Source organism: Ursus americanus, chromosome 2, assembly GCF_024610735.1.
Source record: "Ursus americanus isolate L20-20 chromosome 2, mUrsAme1.1.p, whole genome shotgun sequence".
Taxonomy (NCBI): domain Eukaryota; kingdom Metazoa; phylum Chordata; class Mammalia; order Carnivora; family Ursidae; genus Ursus; species Ursus americanus.
Genome location: NC_142128.1, coordinates 44,887,558 through 44,905,319, shown reverse-complemented (window position 1 = coordinate 44,905,319; position 17,762 = coordinate 44,887,558). Strand labels below are relative to the sequence as shown.

The following is a 17,762-nucleotide window of genomic DNA, read 5'->3' as shown; positions in this document are numbered from 1 at the left end:
TTATAGTTACAGATTAAATTTATTCTACTTCATCAAGGAACAGCCCAGCTTTCTTGGGGGGCTGCGGGTGCCGGGGCTACCGAGCTGTGAGCCCAGGGGGCTATGGGAGCCGGGGTGGCGTGATGCTCTGAGGCAGGGGATGGAAGGGCGCTCTCTGCCGGTGGTCCCCCCAGCTGCACGGGCCCTTTGCCCTGCGTCCCCTGGCTTTTTGGGGCCCTGGGGATGTTGCTTCATGTCCACCTCAGGATAGCCCAGCTCTGGCCCTGTTCCATGACCACTTCAGAGGCATTTCAGGGCCAGGGGCTGGAGCCGTGCTCTCAGGGAGGGCCGGGGGCAGGAGGGGCCAGGGCTGCAGGCACAGAGCTCCCACCGGGCACCCGTGACTCAGCCCATGCCTGTGGGGGGAGGGGTGGCGTTTGCACCAGGGGCTGACCCTCCGGCCCTGCCTTTCCCTGCCAGAGCCCTTTCCACTCCAGGCCGTGCCGCAACACAGACACCTGCCGTCCCCCAGGCACCCCCAGGCCCCCGCTCCTCACCCAGACCCGGCTGCCCCCTCCCTCGAGCGGCGGGCTGTCCTCACTCCGCCTTACTCTGATGGGTGGGGCTCCCCACGGCCGTCGTTGCCTGTGTTAGCGTGCCTCCTGTTTCCCCAAAACACTCTTAGTCATCCACTCACTCATTCGAATGCTGCTTGAGTGCCTCCTTCGCTGGGTGCACGCTAGGTCCTCAGGGAGGCAGACCTGGGTCCACCGTCATAGAAGCTTCTCATCTGGGCCCGTCTGCTCCTGCTCCTCCCCCAGCTGCTCTCCACCACATGTCTTGTGCCTTTAGAATAGTCTCAGCTTTTTTGGAAGCAGACTGGTTACCAGGCCCCTTGTGGGCTGAAAAGCTGCGGTCCAGGGCTGGAGCCATTTTCCCATGTTGCATGCCTGGGGGGGTGGGGAAGGGCTTGCCTCCCAGCTCCCAGCCCCACAGTGCACCCTGCCCCCTCCATGCTCCATTCCTCTCGTCCAGAGCCCAGTCTTGCCTCCCCTGACGGGTCCTGCCCTAGAGGAGGCAGAGGGCAGCTGCTGGGTGCGTCCTGGGTGTTGACCACGCCAGGTTACAAGGGCCTCGGGCAAGAGTCCTCTTTTCATAGGGCCCAGGGAGAGTGGGCAAGCAAGCTGCTCCCTGTGCTTCCTCTTCCTCAGAGAAGCCTCCCCAGGCGCCTTCTCCACCTGCCCCGCCCTGACCAGGCTAGCTGCTGGGGAGAGGGGCTCTCACCTTCCTGCTCGGTGCCCCCGAGGACGTCCCTCCTACCTGGGGAAGCTGCTCCCTTCCTCCCAGAGGTCTTGGAAAGATGTGGTCCTCCCCCAGGATGGGAGGGATCCCTCGATCTCATGGCAGCACCACTGAGGATTCTGGCACCTTCTGTGGCTGGCTTACTTGCCCAGGCTCCCTGGGTGAAGCCTCTTGCTGTTCATACCTGCAGGGACCAAGTCGTGAGCCATTCCCTGTTCCAGGGGACCCTCCTGCCAGGAAGGCCAGAAAGAGCCATGGGGGCCTGAGTCACCCATCTCAGGGCAGGAGGAATGGGCTTCTTCGGAGTGAGGGTCAGGAACAAAGGGCGTTCCAGGCCCATTGCTAACTCGTGGGGCCATGTGGAGAAAAATGGGCAATGTTCACAGGCTTAAAGCAAGGCTTGCATTTCAGCAGAAATATTGCCCATGAAAACTCAGGTCCGTGGGGCCTGGCTGAACCCACAGCCTAAAAATGAGATGGTCCTGCCAGGGCCCGGACTCGGTGGGGGTCGCAGCTATAGGTCTGAATAAAAGCCCGGCTTCAGAGACCTGGGGGGGGGGCACATAGCTGCCTCTGAGCGGGGGAAGACCGGTTGGGGGCGAATCTCCCCGTTTTGCCCTCAGAGGTGCCCCTCCGGGAACTCCTGGCCGGTGACGTGGAAGAGAGGTTTGGCTGCTCCTCTCGGGATTCCTCAACAGCCCTGCACTGGCTTCTGCGGGCTTCGGGACTGGCCTGAGTCATCTGCAGGGACCCAGTTCCTAGAAATGGGACATTCCTGAGTGCCAGGCAGGCGGCTGGCATCTGAGGCAAGCAGGCTGCATCTGGGCTGCTCCTTTTATAAACCCTCCGCCCCCTCGCTGAGAACGGCAGCGGGGATAATGACAGGGAAGAGGTCCGCACAGTCTTCGTGGGGGCTGGTGGGGTCGGGCTGCAGGGCTTACGGACTGGGGGTGGGGCACTCTGGGGCAAAGCAGAGACACAACTGGAATTCCTTGAGGACTTAGTGGGCCCATCACTCAGGAACTAGAGCTCCAGATTGGGCCTTTGGGTGGGCGGTGCTGTCTCCTAGGGAGGGCTTTGGTTTTCCCTCCTCTGCTCTAAGTCAGGGGTGAGCTCTGAACCCCTGCAAGCCATGGAAACAGCTCAGGGGTGTTCAGGAAGCTGCGAAGGGGAGAGCTGTGCTGGGGGAATCAGGGAATGCTGTTTGGTGCATTGTCTTTGTTGATGTAAAGATGTTAGAAGCTTGTGGAAAAAAAACAAACAAACCCACGCCCAAGCTACTGATGTAGTTGTATTGGTACCCAAGGACTCCCCAGCTGCCTGCGCCCTGCTCCTTGGGTCTTCTGGTCCTGGCAGTGTCAGACTGGGCTGGGTGGTGTAGCCTGGCAAATCCAGTGCTGGGCTCCACCTCGGAGCCCTTGGTCGGGCCTGCAGGTGGCTGCCTCCTGGGCCTGTGACCCTGGCTCCTGGCTGGCCCCATGCCCCTGCCTGCCCCTGTGTGCCTGTGGCCTGTGTCATGCTGTGCTCTGGCTTGGAGGCGGTCTCCAACCTTTGCACCTGTCTAAGCAGCTACTCTAGTTGTGTGTGACTCAGCGGCCTTCCCCGGTGGCCAAGCCAGGCTGTCCCTGACTCAGTGGGGTGCCGGGATGTCCCCAGCACCCCCGAACACCTCTGCATCCCCATCTGTGACTTGGGTCACAGCCGGCCATTAATTGGTTTCAGTACAAGCACTTTGATTAGGCTCGGATGAAAGGGGCTCAGAGAGTACAAAGCCACACAGGGCTTTTGGGGTGAGAAAGGTGACAGTAGAGGGGAGACGTGGGAGTCTCAGACGGGAAGTCTGGTGTGGTGGCCATGGAGCTCCTCACTGCTCTCCCTTTTCATCCATGCTGACGGCTCCTTCTGCAGAGGGGGGAGCCTGGGAGACGGCTGTGCAGGACGATGCCTCACTCCAGACCAGAGGGCTCCTCCGCGTCCCAGGCTGCTGCCAAGGTGACCTGCCCCGCCCCCCGCTCTGGGAGGTAGCCCAGCAAAGCACCCAGGGTTACTGGGAAGAAGCTCCTTTCCAACACCACAGAGATCCAGCATCCCAGAGAAGGCTAAGTTGCTCTTGATCTGCCAGCCTTTAAATAGTCAGACCTTCCCTCTCCCTTTGCTTCCCTAGTTCAAGCTCTGCAGCTGGCCTTGCATCCTGCATGTCCTCTTGGGAGAGCCGTGGCCATCGGCTCGGTGCCCACTGATGGCTTCGAGGCTGGGACAGGAAGAGGGCCGAGATTGTGCGTGGCTTTCTCAGGAGACTACTGGAAAGAGGAGTCAAGGGGGTGGGTGAGAGTGGAGAGCAAGAGAAAGTGCCCAGAGCTCATGAGCTTTCTGTATGGCCCCTGGGGCGAGACCATCCCCGGGCTAGTGGGGTGAGCACCAAATCAGAGACTCTCAAGTCTGGAAGGGACCACAGAGACCCTCTGGTGCTTGAATCTCCTTTGTAACCCTAATCAAACACTTGGGCACTTTGAGCTTGCATACCCTGAGAGACAGGGTGCTCATGACCTCATAGGACAACCCACACTATGGCAGGCCAGCCCTGATGCCCGCACTGTCTCCCTGTGCACCCACCTGCCCGCCGGGACCGTGCTAACAGGTCCAGGCCCTTTGTATACACCCACCCCTTCAGGTACCTCGTACCCCGGTTCCTGTGCAGCCTGGGTCCGTGAGGGCACGTGTTCGAAATTCTGGAAACACAGGACTCTTCTGAGCATTTTGTGGGGTGGGGGCGGTTGTTGGAAGGAGGGAGCAGGGGAGGGGGGAAGCAGGGCATTTATCCCTTGGGCTGGGCATTTAGCCCCTCTGACAGTTAACACTTCCACTGTCCCCTGGCCAGCCCTGGCCCAGCAGCGCTGCCCCTGAGCCCCACCCCTCCCAGTGTCCCGGCAACGGGAAACAAACACACACAGGGAGAGCAGAGTGAGGGCTGCCAGGCGGGCTTGGTGGGGAGGGCTGAGGCAGACATATCCCCGGCTGGGCTCTTGCCCCTGCCAGCCTCCACACACCTTCCCTGGATACTGCTGGGGGCCGCCCTGGACGCCAAGGACCACCGTGCCCCCTGCAGGATATGTTGGGGGGAATCCACAGGGCACAAGCAAAAGCAAATTTTATTTCTATAAATTCAAAGGTCAAGTGACACTGGACATGTGGAGGAAGCCATCCCGAGGTCTCTCCACACACAGAGGCGCAGGCGTCTAGGACGGCCAGTCTGGCTTGTCTAGTCCACCCCGGAGGCCCGGCTCCAATCCTGGGGAATGCCCCGCTGGAGTGGGGCGCAGGTCCCCAAAGGCCCAGGTCTCAGGGATCTTCCTCTCAGAGCAAAAGTCACCCTCAGCCGACTGCCCCGGCTTCACCCTCTTCTCTGGTGCGTCCGGCACCTCCCCGCTTTACTTCCCGAGGACCGACATGCTCCTCTGGCCACTCTCCGTGCTCCCGGGTGCACCATGTGTGGTCCTCCAGAGCTGCGGGAACGCCACTCCCACCAGGTCAGGGGGCTGGCCGCCCATCGCCTTGGCTCACGACCCTGTGATCGAGGGGGCACCCCGCCCCTCGCTGCTCTCCCTGCCCAGACCAGGGGCTCCAGAAGGACCGACCAGGTTGTGCTAACGGCCTCCTCCCCAGGGCCCAGCCCGTTTGTGGATTGGGTGAGGGTCCCGCACGGTGTGGTTGAGCTCCCTGAGGTGACCACAGCTCGTATCTTGAGTCTCTTCATCCTTCGGGTTTGTCACCAGGAATCCACATCCTCTTTCTAAGCTGTTCCCGTGACCGCGGCTGGTAACCTTCAGCCCCCCAGCCCTCGGTGGGGCTGACCGGGAGCTGGCAGGCCCCCTCCGGGATGGGGAGCCCTTCGTGCTGCTTGCTCTCGTCAACCCGGGGCAGCACTTGGTGGGAGGGACGGGGGCACATCCTGGCCCCCTCCCAGGAGCCTCCCTTCTTCTGGGGGGGGGGCAGCAGGAATCGAGGAGACTTTGGAGGCCTGACTGGAGCTGGGGGTGCTGTGGGTGTCAGAAACTCTCGCCTATAAGCCCTGACCCGGCCTCAGCCCCTCAGGCCCTCAGCCCCAACCCAGTTTCTGAAACAGCCCACACAGGGACCTCGGCCTTCTGTCAGTCCCCGACCAACCCTTCCTCGCCCAAACCCGGCAGTGTCCCGCCACGCCCGCTGTGCTCCCCGTACCCGTACTCTTCTCGTCCCCCCGTGGCCTCACCTCACTGCCCTCCCACCACCAGCCCTTGCTGAGAACTGCTGGAAAGCATCAGCCTGGGGGGCCTCCCGCTTCTCTGCGACCGTGCGCCTCGGGCACCTGACTTGGTGTGCTGGTGGCCCTCCCATGGCCGTTCAGACGTCTGCTCCCAGACCCTCTCCTCCAGGGGCCACTCCTGGGGTCTGCTGCCTGGGTCTACACAGGGCCCTGAGAGACGGGCTAAGGAGCCTGCTAACTCTGTGTGTGAGTGTGTGAGTGCATGTGTGTGGAGTTTAGCGGGGCGCAGGTTGCAGACCCAGGGCCCAGGAGGGGAGACGGGAGCTTAAGCTTGAGCCTGGGGTCCCAGGGAGCAGGGCTGGAGGGCAGGGCCTGCAGGGCTGTGTGGAACTGTTGTGCAGGACTTTGGAGGAAGGTGAGGCGGGCCAAGGCCTCTGCCTGTTCTTCCCCAAGGCATCGTGGGGCTGGGCCGCACCTCGGCTCAGAAGCAGCCTCTGGGCTCCTCTGGGTCCTGGGCCTGCGTCTTCCCTTCTTCTTGGTGTCTCCGTTCACTCCTTTCCATGCCTCTGTCTCGAGATTCTGCTTCTGTCTTAGGATAGAAGCCAAGATAACCCACACTGGGGGCCTGCACGGAGGAAGGCCCAGTGTCCCCTGGTGAGCTATGGATTTCTTAGGGAAAAGCAAGAGGCCCTTCTGGAAATGCGTGTGCTGGATCACAGGCGACTGCCTGGGCTTCTGCCTCCCCCGCCTCTCAGAGCCTCTGATGAGCCATCTGGATGTCACATGTGTTCCTCTCCCTCTTCACTGAGCACCTGCTCTCCCAATTACCTCCTCTCCCCCCCGGGGCATGGACAGACCGCCACAGTCCCCTGGATCTGTCCAGACCTTTCTGAGACCTGCAAAGAAAGTGGGTGGGGAGATGGGATGTTTGTGGGTGGAGACTGGGTGGGGGAAAGGCAGAAGGAGGAGTTGGGGTGGGGGGCTCCCAGGAGTGGCCTCTCTGCCTCTGCTGAGGATAAGCCCAGAACGACACAGGGGCCGGCTGGGGGCCAGGCTTATGCTGCGGAAACCAAGCTGATACCCCAGGGCCCGCCCTCCGCCACCTCCCCAAAACCCTGCAGGGCTCAGGGCACAAGACAGGAAGGCTGGCAGCTTCATTTATGGGCCCCAAACCATAAGAGGTGGCAATTAGCCCTCAGTGGGTCAAAGGACAACAACAATGTGCTTTGCCTTTTGAGGCTTTGAGGGGCCCCAGTGTGGAGCCCTCAAAAGTGGCCGTTCTTCTAGGAGCATCTAAGCCCTCAGTTTCTCCCAACACGCATCCCCTAGACTCCAAAACTAGGACGCTCCTCTGAGCCAGTAAAACGGCCTCTGGTGGACCCTGGCTCCTGGTTCAATGTGGCGTCCGAGCCCCACTCAGTGCAGACAGCTCCTGCACCCCCCACCTGTCCCTCAGGGAGCTGGGCTGGTGGCAGGCTTCGGTTGTGGAGCAAGACTCCTGAGGTCACACTTGTTAGGGGGTTAGGTTGCCTCATACTCAGAACTCCTTCCCCAGCCTTGGGACCTCTGTTCACACACTGATGTATGTTGATAGGACACTGGTGTTCTCCCAGAGCAAAGGGATGAATATTCTAGCCAATCTGGCATTTAGCAGATGGAGACTGAAGTCTTTCTGTCTCATAAATAAAACCTCATTTTTGATCCCCACAAATCACCCTGCCCATATAACTGCGACTCATGTCCTAAATGTAACCACAGTCTGCCCTAACTCGAATCCCAAACTTAACCTAGCAGGAGTCCCAGCCCTAAGTCAGTCTCAGCCTGGCTTTCAGCTTCCCAAGCCAGGCTGTGAATGCACGTAAACAAACGCCGTTCATGTCTTATCCTAACCCCGGCCTCAGCTCCCGCTGTTAACCTAGCTTAATCCAGCCTTCATTCCCATCCTGCCCTCAAGTCTGACCTCGAACTCCTTGGTAATCCCAACTACCTGACCCAAGCTTCACCCCAACTCTGGCATGAACCATCCAGGACCCAATCCACCAACCCTTCACTTGAGTGTATCCAGTCCCCTTCTCACCGTTCTCCTCCTGCCCATCCCTGACCTTGCACACTTTTCCCCCGTGGGTGGGTCTACAAATCCACAGGGCCACCGGGCCCTGACTCTGGATTGAGAGTCTGGATGCCTGGGTGTCCCTCTCTCTGTCAGGCCCACAGCCGCACCCGGGCTGCATCCCCTGTCTGTAAAGTGGGGAATAATGATCCCTGTTCTCCCGAGCGTGCCGTACAATCCCATAAACCTCAAAATAAACAAGGAAATAAGGATATTCATTGGCACATCGGTGGGTCCCAGAGCGCCCTGTCATTGCTGAGAGTGCCGGTGGAGAGGTCTGGAGCGCGCAGAGATGCGTGGATTCCTTGTGCTTCCTTGTTGGGCTGCCCTGAGCCCGGAGCTCTCCCTGAGACTTACCCCCACTGCCCTCCCTGTGCCCCCCTCTGCCAGGGAAGGGGAGGACCCTGGATTCCTTTGAGGGAGCTGAGCTGCTGCAGTTGGCCACTCAGAACCTGACCTGCACCATGGTGTGTGGGGCGGTCCTGGGATCCCCCCGGAGCACTAGCCGGGGCTGGCGTGCTGCCTTCTCCCTTCGGTGGCCAGGACCTCCCCACGCAGCTCCAGCTTGCCCAGAACTGTGCTGGCCTTGTCACCCTAGTGAGCCGTCCAGGTCACAAGGGTCCTGGTCTGCCTTCCTGGGCACAGAAGCAAGGACAGACACCAAATGACCCCTAAAAGATGTACACACTGCAGAGACATGGCTCATGTTGGGTGGGCAGGTGCCCATGGGCTCGCCCCCTTCCCTGGCCCTCCTGGCGCGGTTCTTTCCAGTGTCCCCTCGCTGCCCCACTGCCCTGCGCCCTCCCCTCACCCCCTCCACAAACCCTGGTTCCTCTCCTCCCAAGCCCTGCTGGAATGGTGTTGGTTCTGCGGGGACATGGGGGCTCGATCCCCCCCACCAGCCCCGCTCCCAGGGATCCCCTGCACTCAGGGCTGGCCTCGCCTCAGGTATGGGTGGGGGACACAGCTCCAGAGAGGCAGCCAAGGGAAGACCCCTATCCCCAGACACCCCTCTCTTGCAGCTCAGGAGGCTTGACTCCCTTCGAAGGGCCAGAGGCTCAGGGGGAAGGTGGGCTGGACATTCCCGGGTCCCTTTCATCAGCCTGGGCCTTCCCTCCAGCGCGTGTCCCCTTCCCTGTGGCACCTTCCCACAGATCAACTTGGGGGTTCCCCGAGGGTTGAGGGTCGAGATGGTCAGGTGGGTCTGGATGCTGGAGGGGGTGGGGACTCCTAATGGGTCAGACCCCTGGGCTCAGTATTAACCCTTCACGGCCTGGCCGCCCTTCCTCCACAAGCCTGACTCTCCTTCCGCTTCCCCATTTCCCCCAGGGAAGGAGGCAACAAATGAGTGGTGAGGGGAGCCCTGTGGACGCTGTGAAATGGGGCGACTGTTGTTACCCCGAGGATGGGGCCAGGAGGAAGTGGAAGTTTAACAGGTGCCTAATTACAAGTCCCGCTGGCCGCCCTGCGCCACTCTCGGGATCGGGAAGAGCTTGGGTGAGGGCCGGGTAATGCCTGGGTAGGCCACTCTGTCACCCCGATAATTAGGGTTCCTGGGGCTCCTCCCCAAGGCGGGGACCAGGCCCCCTCCCTCCTATAGAAATAACTCCGGCTGTGGCCGGGCACTCATTGCACCTTCCTGCCACCCCGGGCAGTGTCTGGGCCCTCAGCACCCCCTCCCTCCACCTGTCCCCACACGCCCACCACCACCACCACCGGCCCGGGATACCCAGCCCAGGCGGAGGAGACACCAAGCCTAGAGACATGGGAGCTCGAGGAGCATTCCACCTTCTACTCGTGTGCCTGAGCCCAGGTATGGGGCTGAGCATCGAGCAGGGACGCCCACACGACTCCGGATGGGCAGGGAAAGGGGCGGCAGGGGGCCTCAGAGGAGCCTCAGCGGTGGTCGGAGATGCCTGTTGCCTCCCGGCTTTGGATATTGCCAAGCGGCCCAGGAGAGCCCTGTGCCCAAAGGTTTGGGGCACGTGTCTATGGGGCAGGAGTCCCTGAAGGAGCTGTGCTGTGTCTGTGAGCCGTGTGGGGCTCGAACATGCATGCACGAGCCGTGGCCTGCCCGGAGAGCTGGGGGGCTGGGGCTGGGGCAGGGGTGGCAGGAGAGCAGTGAAGCTGGAGGCGGCGGGAGGAGGAGCCGGGACAGACCTGTCCTCCTCAGTGTGTGCTATTCCCAGCGGGGGACTCACCCCCCGCCCCCACGCTGGAGGCAGGGCAGGGACGGGCTAGGCAGGGAAGGCAGAGCCTCAGCGTGGTCTGCGGGAGGCATGGGCCTCTGCTCCAGGCCCCTGAGCTCTGAGAGTGCCCGGGTAGCACCACACTCCCAGGGTGAGGCTGAGGAGGGTGGGGACGGTGCCTGCCAGAGCCCCCTCACCCCACTGGGGCGCACGCTGGGAGCAGGGCTCAGGAGTGGGTGCTGTGGCTGCCCGCCAGGCTGGGGCAAGTCCCAGCAAGGGCCATTCTGTGTGGGCCTCGCGGGGAATGGCTCTGAGACCCTCACGGGGTCTGGATTCGGTATGAGGGGTTTTGTGGGAGGAACTTGAGAAGGGGGGAGCATTTTCAGCCTTTGTTCATGCACGTATGTGCGTGTGCGTGTGTGCGTGAGAGAGAGAGAGAGAGAGAGAGAGAGAGAGAGACTGCATTACCAGCAGGGTGCGTGCAGAGCCCTCCGGCTGGTGAGAGCAGGTCAGCAGAGCCCACTCAGGAAGCCTCAGCTGTGCTCCGGGGACCTGGGACACGTCCATGCGGGTGGTGTGCGGTGTGGGTGAGGGAGGGCAGACCCCGCGCTCTGTGCATCTATGCTCCAATACCCTCTCTTCAGGGCTGCCTTTTCTCTCCTCCCTCACCTCCAGAGGGAGGGTTAGGAGCTGTGGAAGCAGCTTGAGAGTTCACGAAGGATTAACAAGCTGAGAGTAGACACCCACAGAGGGAGTGCTGCCCTGGTGCTCTCGTGGGGGGCCGTGCATCGCCACTGCTCTGTCCTCCCTCCCTCTCTCCCGGGCGTCCTGACCCGCTCTCTCTCCCACCCTGGCTTTCTTCCCCCTCTCCCTCCTCTCCCTTCTCCCTCATTCCCTGGAATACTTCCTTAGTGCCACAGCAAGAGGCACCAAGGTGAGACAGCAGGAACAACTTCCTCAGGGGAGTGTGAAGGGTGTGGAAAGGCTGGAGCCCTGGGTGGAGGTTGAGAGGCTAGGTGAGGCTCCCTGGCCGGGGACCATGGAGGACACTGCCTCGTGCAGGGTGGAGGTGCTCTCAGTCAGCCTGTTCCTCTTTCCCAGTCCCCCTTCCCTGCATACTTACCCTCCTGCCTGCTAGTTCCCTGGGTATGGGGACAGGCCACACGCAGGTTGTGGGTGGCTCCCGGCAGCCCTTCCTCAGGGTGGAGCTCTGGCTCGTCCCTGGCGTGCCTCCCGCTGCCCCGGGGTCTGGCAGCCAGCATCGGGATCCTTATCTCAGGACAGCCGGTGTTCTCCTGGCCTGGGGCTGGAGGACGCATCACCGATCCCGTTAGTGCTCCAGTGGCCAGCCTGCCTGCTCTGGGTCCCCCTGGAGCCTATGGGGTGAGGGCTGCTGCCCTGCCAGGGTTCGGAGGGGCGAGTTCAGTGATCCTTGAGGGGCTGGGGGTGTGGAAAGGGCCCTTGTTGGCTCTCTAGAACCATACTAAGCTTGTGCTGGTGTGTCTAGTCTTGCACGAATGCACACGCGGGACTCCGTGAGTGTGCGGTGGGCGTGTCTTCTGGATTAATACGAACCGTTGTGCGCAGATGTGTGTCTGTCTGGATCTGAGTGTCCGTGTGGGTAGGAAGGTGGGACTGCGTAGGCATACGTCTGCATTTTGAAGGTTTGCAAAAGCGTGTCGATGTGTGGCCGTGAGCAGGCGTCACTGCATGTGTGACACACTCTGACAAGAACGGGGCCCCGAGAGCTCGAGAGATGGGCAGAGCAGAATGAGGGGCTGAGACCAGGGCTGGGACTCCAAGGGATTTGCTGGCTGTCATGAATGCAGGAGATGAGCCAGGCTGGGCCAGGTGCCTGGGCAGGAAGGGCTGTGGGAACCAGGGAGGTGGAGCCTGCCTGCCCTGCTTGCCGAGGTTGGGGCCTTGGCACATGCCCCCTTTGTCTTCCTCTCTGGGTCCGACCGGTTGGGGCTAGGGCTTGCCTGGGGCTTCAGGGTAGGGAGGGCAAGGAGCTCAGGCCTGAGCTTCCAGATCCTGGCTCCTCACCGGGCTGACTCAGTGGAGCTCGGGCTATTAGGAGCGGGAGGGGCCCCAAGTGGAGCGAGCATGAGAGGGCGGCCACCCCTGAGCCACACAAGCCTAGGGGTAGGACACAAGTCCACGATGCCACATCATCACGCAAGGCTCCGACCGCGCTGCAGTTGCACGTGGCCATATTCCCAGGCCCACACCACCACTCACTCTCTCACAAACACAGCCAGGCTCCCGGTCACGGCTGCCTCCTGTAGGCCCAACGATCACTCAGAGCAATTACACAGCGGGGCACACGTGGTCACACCCAGGCATACAGCCACAGACACGCGCTGTCATACACAGAGACACACACAAGCACGGCCAGCCTTCTGCTCCTTGGGCTGGAAAGGGACCCTGGAGCCCATAGTGTCCATCCTCCTGTCTCCAGACAGGTGCGTCTCACTGGCCCAGACAGGGGTGCCTTTTAACGAGCCAGTGTCCATTAGAGCATTTAACAACTCAGTTGCTTCATACGCTCAAACATACGTGCACAGAGTCACGTAAGTCTGTAAGATACCCTACCTGGTCATATGCATGAATATCCCCACAGCACACCGAAGCAGCCACGAACACTCACAAGCACACGCTGCACACGTGTACGTGCACACGCACGCACAAGCAAGCACACGTAACAGCCGCACAGGTACAAACAGGACTCAGACGCAACGCCGCACAGTTACGGAATATAGATGTGTGCCCACAAGTATGCACAGACATGCACAGACCAAGCCCTGCAGTCTCTCTCTCACGCGAACACACAAACACACACACACACACACACACACACACACACACACACACACACACGCTGAGGGCAGCCACTCCTTCCTAGGGAACTCCACTGAGCATGGTGGAGAGAGGGGCTGAAGCTGACCCCCCCACCCCCGGTCTTCTCCCCCACCGCATCTGCCCTGCCCTTCCCCTAGCACTGCTGTCTGCTGTGCGGATCAACGGGGATGGCCAGGAGGTCCTGTACCTGGCAGAAGGTGATAATGTGAGACTGGGCTGCCCCTACATCCTGGACCCTGAGGACTATGGTCCCAATGGGCTGGACATCGAGTGGATGCAGCTCAATTCGGACCCGTCACACCGGGAGAATGTGGTGAGTGTTGGGCTTACCCTACGCTTCACGGTGCCCACCTGTAGGGCAGCCCACACCCTGAGGGGAGAAGGAGGGCAGATGAGCAAATGAAGACCTTGAACGTCCCCCATGGCCTCTCTGGAAACTGGGGCAGCAGGGACGAGGGCTCTGCAATCACAAATCAGTTAGTCTGCCTTCTCCCACCTGCTCCAGAGGGCACAGGAGGCCTCAGGGCAGTCCCAGCCTGACCGTACACTTTCCAAAGCACCTGATTTCATCTGCTCTCATACACTCACTGCGAGGCTAATGGGTCGGGTGTCATCACGACCATCATTACCATCAACAGAGTCTCCGAGAAGTTCAGTGAGGTGCCCGAGGCAGCCGAGCCCTGTGGGGCTCCTTGGCTCTGCCTGGGTCACCATCTCCATGTTCTCCTCTTCTGCACAGTTCCTCAGTTACCAGGACAAAAGGATCAACCATGGCAACCTCCCCCATCTGCAGCAGAGGGTCCGCTTTGCAGCCTCGGACCCCAGCCAGTACGATGCCTCCATCAACCTCATGAACCTGCAGGTATCAGACACAGCCACTTATGAGTGCAGGGTCAAGAAGACCACCATGGCCAGCCGGAAGGTCATCGTCACTGTCCAAGGTACAGCTGGATGCCTCCAGGCGCCCCTTCCCCAGACTCCAGAGCCTCTTGGCCGGGCCCTGGCTCACACCTGCCCCATTCTCTGCAGCGCGGCCCGCGGTGCCCATGTGCTGGTCTGAGGGCCACATGAGCCATGGCAACGATGTGGTGCTGAAGTGCTTTGCCAACGGGGGCACCCCGCCTCTCTCCTACAAGTGGGCCAAGATCAGCGGGCACACCCACCCCTACCGCGCCGGCTCCTACCACGCACAGCACAGCTTCCACTCCGAGCTCTCCTATCAGGAGTCCTTCCACAGCTCACTGAACCAAGGTGGGGCTGGGCGAGCAGCGGGCCCCGGGGTGTAGACAGCGGGGTCTGGGACAGCCAGGGAAGAGCAAGGCTCGGGTGCTGGCCGCACCACTGACGGGCTGCAAGACTCAGGCAAGCGGCCACACGTCGATCTGCCTTGGTTTCATCTCACATGAAAAGGAATACTGACGCCTACCTTCCATGTGACAAGGAAATGGGGGGAGACGGGAGAAGCGGCACAGCACTGACAACCACACAGACCATACCAGGGCGGGACGGGCCTTTAGAATTCGTCAGGTCTAACCTCGTCCTCACTGTACAAAGGACGCCAAGGCCCAGAGAGGGGACACATTTCCCTAAGGTCACAGAGTGAATGAATGGTGTCTCTGTCCTGTGGCTGGGAGAGGGGCTTGTCTTGCCTGTTTCAGCTTGAGGGTGGGGAGGGGGAAGCGACTCCCCTGGAGAGTGGGGTGGGCTTATGTGTGTGTCTGTGTGTGCGCGCGACCCCCCCCCCCCCGCCGCGTGCATACTCCTTCCCTCCCTCCGGCACCACGGGCGGGGGCCTAGGCTGGGGTGGCTCTCAGACCGCAGGCCCTGGGCCGCGCTCCAGCCTCTGGTGCTCCCTCAGTTTCAGGTCTGAACAACGGAGACCTGCTCCTGAAGGACGTCTCCCGCGAGGATGATGGGCTCTATCAGTGCACGGTGGCCAACCACGTGGGCTACAGTGTGTGTGTGGTGGAGGTGAAGGTCTCAGGTGGGTGCAGTGGGGGCCCTGGGACCCGGAGGGCGGGGCTGTGTTTGGAGCCAACGGGCTCTGCCTGCCCATGGCCATCCGTGTGTAAGGCTCTTCCTGGGGGCGGCCGGGAAGCCCCTGAGAGAAACACGCACTTGAGGGATAACTTCCTCGCTGGGTGTCCCAGGGCCCTGAGCCCCCCGGGGATCCCTGCTCTCCTTCCCGCAGAGGACCTGCACTGACACCTGCCGGTGAGCCGGCGCCTGACTCTTGCCTTCTCTCCGCAGACTCCCGGCGCGTGGGCATGATCATAGGCGCAGTGCTGGGCTCCCTGCTCATGCTGGGCTGTCTGCTGGTGGGCATCTGGGGGCTCGTCTGCTGCTGCTGCGGGGGCCCCGGGGCCGGGGGCGCCCGCGGTGCCTTCGGCTACGGCAACGGCGGCGGGGTCCGCGGAGGGGCCTGCGGCGACTTGGCTAGTGAGATCAGGTAAAACCTGATGCATGCTGCATGCTGCCGAGCGGCAGGGGACCGGCGCCCTGCCCCTCCTCACCCCTGCCTGCCACCGGGCCGGCCGGGACCCCCACCCCCACCCTGCCTGCCATCGCCAGGAGTGCTGGGACCGCAGCATGTCGACCTGCCACTCGTCGTGGCTCCTCTCTCCCCCTCCCGCGCCGGTCTTCACCTCTACCCGCCTGCCCTCCGTTTCCCCCCTGTCTGTGCACCTGTCTGTCCACCTTGTCTAGACTGTAAGCTCCCGGAGGGCAGGGTCTGTATTTTTGCGTGTTTCCCCTGTTTCGCGCCGGTGACAATTCTTGACGTGCTTATTTAAGAAGAGTCAATAGTAAGAATAGTGCTAATAACTTATGTTAGAAACCAACTAGAAATAAAGCTAGACCAAGACTAGTCGTGCTAATGGCTGCAGTGCCCTGGGGATGGAGGAGGAGATGGAGCAGGAGGTTGAGGGGCAGAGGTGAGAAGCCCAGAAAGCGAGAGGGCCAGGTAGGCGTTAGCTACGGAGAGAAGGACAGGGAAGGCAGCTCCTCCTGGGTCCGCGCGCCTCCCTCCCCGAGAAGGCGGGCGGCAGTGCGCACGTCAGACGGGGACGGAGGGCGCCCGCCGGGGGCCGTCGGACACGTGCGGACAGGCCCTGTCTGCGGCGTGGGGACGGTGGCCCCGGGGGCCGCGGCGGGTCGCCGGCCAGGAGGAGGCAGAGGAGTGCAGGTGGAAGCCGAAGGAGAGGCGAGGCGCAGGCGGAGGGAGGCGCGGGGCCGAGACGCTGCCGGCGCCCCCGGCTCCCGCCAGGCCGTGCCCACGCCGCGCCCGGAGGAGCCCGCTCACCCGCCCGCCTGTTGTTTCCACAGAGAGGACGCCGAGGCGCCTGGGTGCAAGGCCAGCGGGCGCGGCCACAGCGTCACCCACCTGCTGGGGTACCCGACGCAGACCGTCAGCCGCTCCCTGCGCCGCAAGTACGCGCCCCCGCCCTGCGGCGGCCCAGAGGACGTGGCCCTGGCGCCCTGCGCCGCCGCCGCCGCCTGCGAAGCGGGCCCCTCCCCGGTCTACGTCAAGGTCAAGAGCGCCGAGCCCGCCGACTGCGCCGAGGGGCCGCGGCAGCGCACCGACGGCCTCCTGGTGTGAGCGCGCCGCGGGGCCGCCCGCCCGCCGCTGGGGACGCGTTCGGCCCCGCGCCCGCCGCGCCCGCCCCGGGCCTCCCGGCCACCGGAGCCCACGGCGCCTCCCAGGGGCCCGCGCAGGAGGCGGCGCCCCTGCCCCGGCGGGAGGGGAGCGGGGGCCGGGAGCGGGAGGGAGGGGGGAGCGCCGAGCGCGGACGAGGCCAGAGGCCCGGCGTCCCCAGCCCAGACGGAGGGCCCCGGGGCCAGGGAGTGGGTGCGGGTCGGGACTGGCTGGTGGCGCGAGAGATCTGAGCTCCCAGGCCGCAGTGTTAGCACAATAAAGCACCTGTAAGACTCCCGACTGTGCCGGCTGTGGTTCCGCGGAGGGGCGGCGCGGGGCCAGGGATGCGGGCGGCTGCTCCCCACCGGCCGCTGCCAACCCGCCGGTTCCTCTCGCCCACCTCGGGCGGGCGCGGTCGGGCTGGAAGGGGCTGCCAGGCCTACCCCTTCACCGTGTGCATGGCGTACATCCCGCTTTCCCCTCCCATTCCGGAGGGCAGAGGAGGGGGAAGGGGGACTGGCAGGGATGACCTCCCCGAAGTTTCCCAGCCATGCTCGGCACTCTTCTTCCTCCTCCCACATCTGCCTGCTCCTACTTCCTCCTCTCTCCCGGGTGTCTGCCTCCCTTCTCAACCTCCAGGAAGGGCTTCAGAGCCACACTCTGGGGTAGAAGACCTTCAAGTAAACCTAATGTAGCCTCCCCCCACCCGGCCCCCCTTTAATGGAAAGGGGATGGACGTTTATTGGGAACCCATTAAGTGCCAGGTGCTTTCCAATATTTTTGTCTTCTTTAATCCTAGCTTTAGTCCTATGATGTCGTGCACTGTCCCATTGTGCAGATGAAGAAACCGAGGCTTGAGGGGTAGATATCCTGACCAAGGCCACAAAGGTAATCGTGCAGGTGTTGATCCAGGCATGTTTGACTCTAGGACATCAGGCTGTTTCCCTGATATTTGAATTCCTTCTACAGCATTCCTGACAAAGGATGCGCCAACCTCTTGGGTACCTCCAGTGGCATCTTACTATCTGCCAAAGCAGTCCATTCCGCCCCTGACTGTCAGAGAGAGATTTCTTCTATCGAACCCAGTTTTTTTTCCCTAGAGCTTTTATCCCTTGGTCCAAGTTTTACTCTCAGGGAGCCTTAAGTGTCACATTTCCAAGTCAGCTGCCTCAAGGGGGCCAAGTGGTTGGACTCCGCCCAGGATGGCTCCAACAGGCAAGGACTGGCAGTGTGTCTGCTCTAGGGGCTGAGCGGCTTCTGAAGAACACGGTTCTACCTGCCTCTGCCTAGCCACCCGCCTGTTGAGAGCCCAGGCATTTCCTTCTCTTTACCTCTTTTCCCTGGGAGGCTTCCTAATGCTCCCTGCTCCTACCCTGGGACTGCATGAAGTGTCGGGTATGGATGGACCTCAAAGTACCTGGGGTCCAAGTTTCGAAACTGAGA

The 17,762-nt window shown here is 62.0% G+C and overlaps 1 protein-coding gene across 1 annotated transcript; it reads left to right on the top strand.

Annotated features, from left to right (window-relative positions):
- Positions 1 to 12,743: 12,743 nt before the first annotated feature.
- VSIG8 (V-set and immunoglobulin domain containing 8) lies at positions 12,744 to 16,463 on the top strand. Its single transcript, XM_087865883.1, has 6 exons — positions 12,744 to 12,998; positions 13,425 to 13,626; positions 13,715 to 13,936; positions 14,544 to 14,669; positions 14,936 to 15,134; positions 16,010 to 16,463. The coding sequence occupies exons 1-6, from the start codon at positions 12,744 to 12,746 to the stop codon at positions 16,281 to 16,283; spliced, it is 1,278 nt and encodes a 425-aa protein (XP_087722009.1). The 3' UTR covers positions 16,284 to 16,463.
- Positions 16,464 to 17,762: the final 1,299 nt, after the last annotated feature.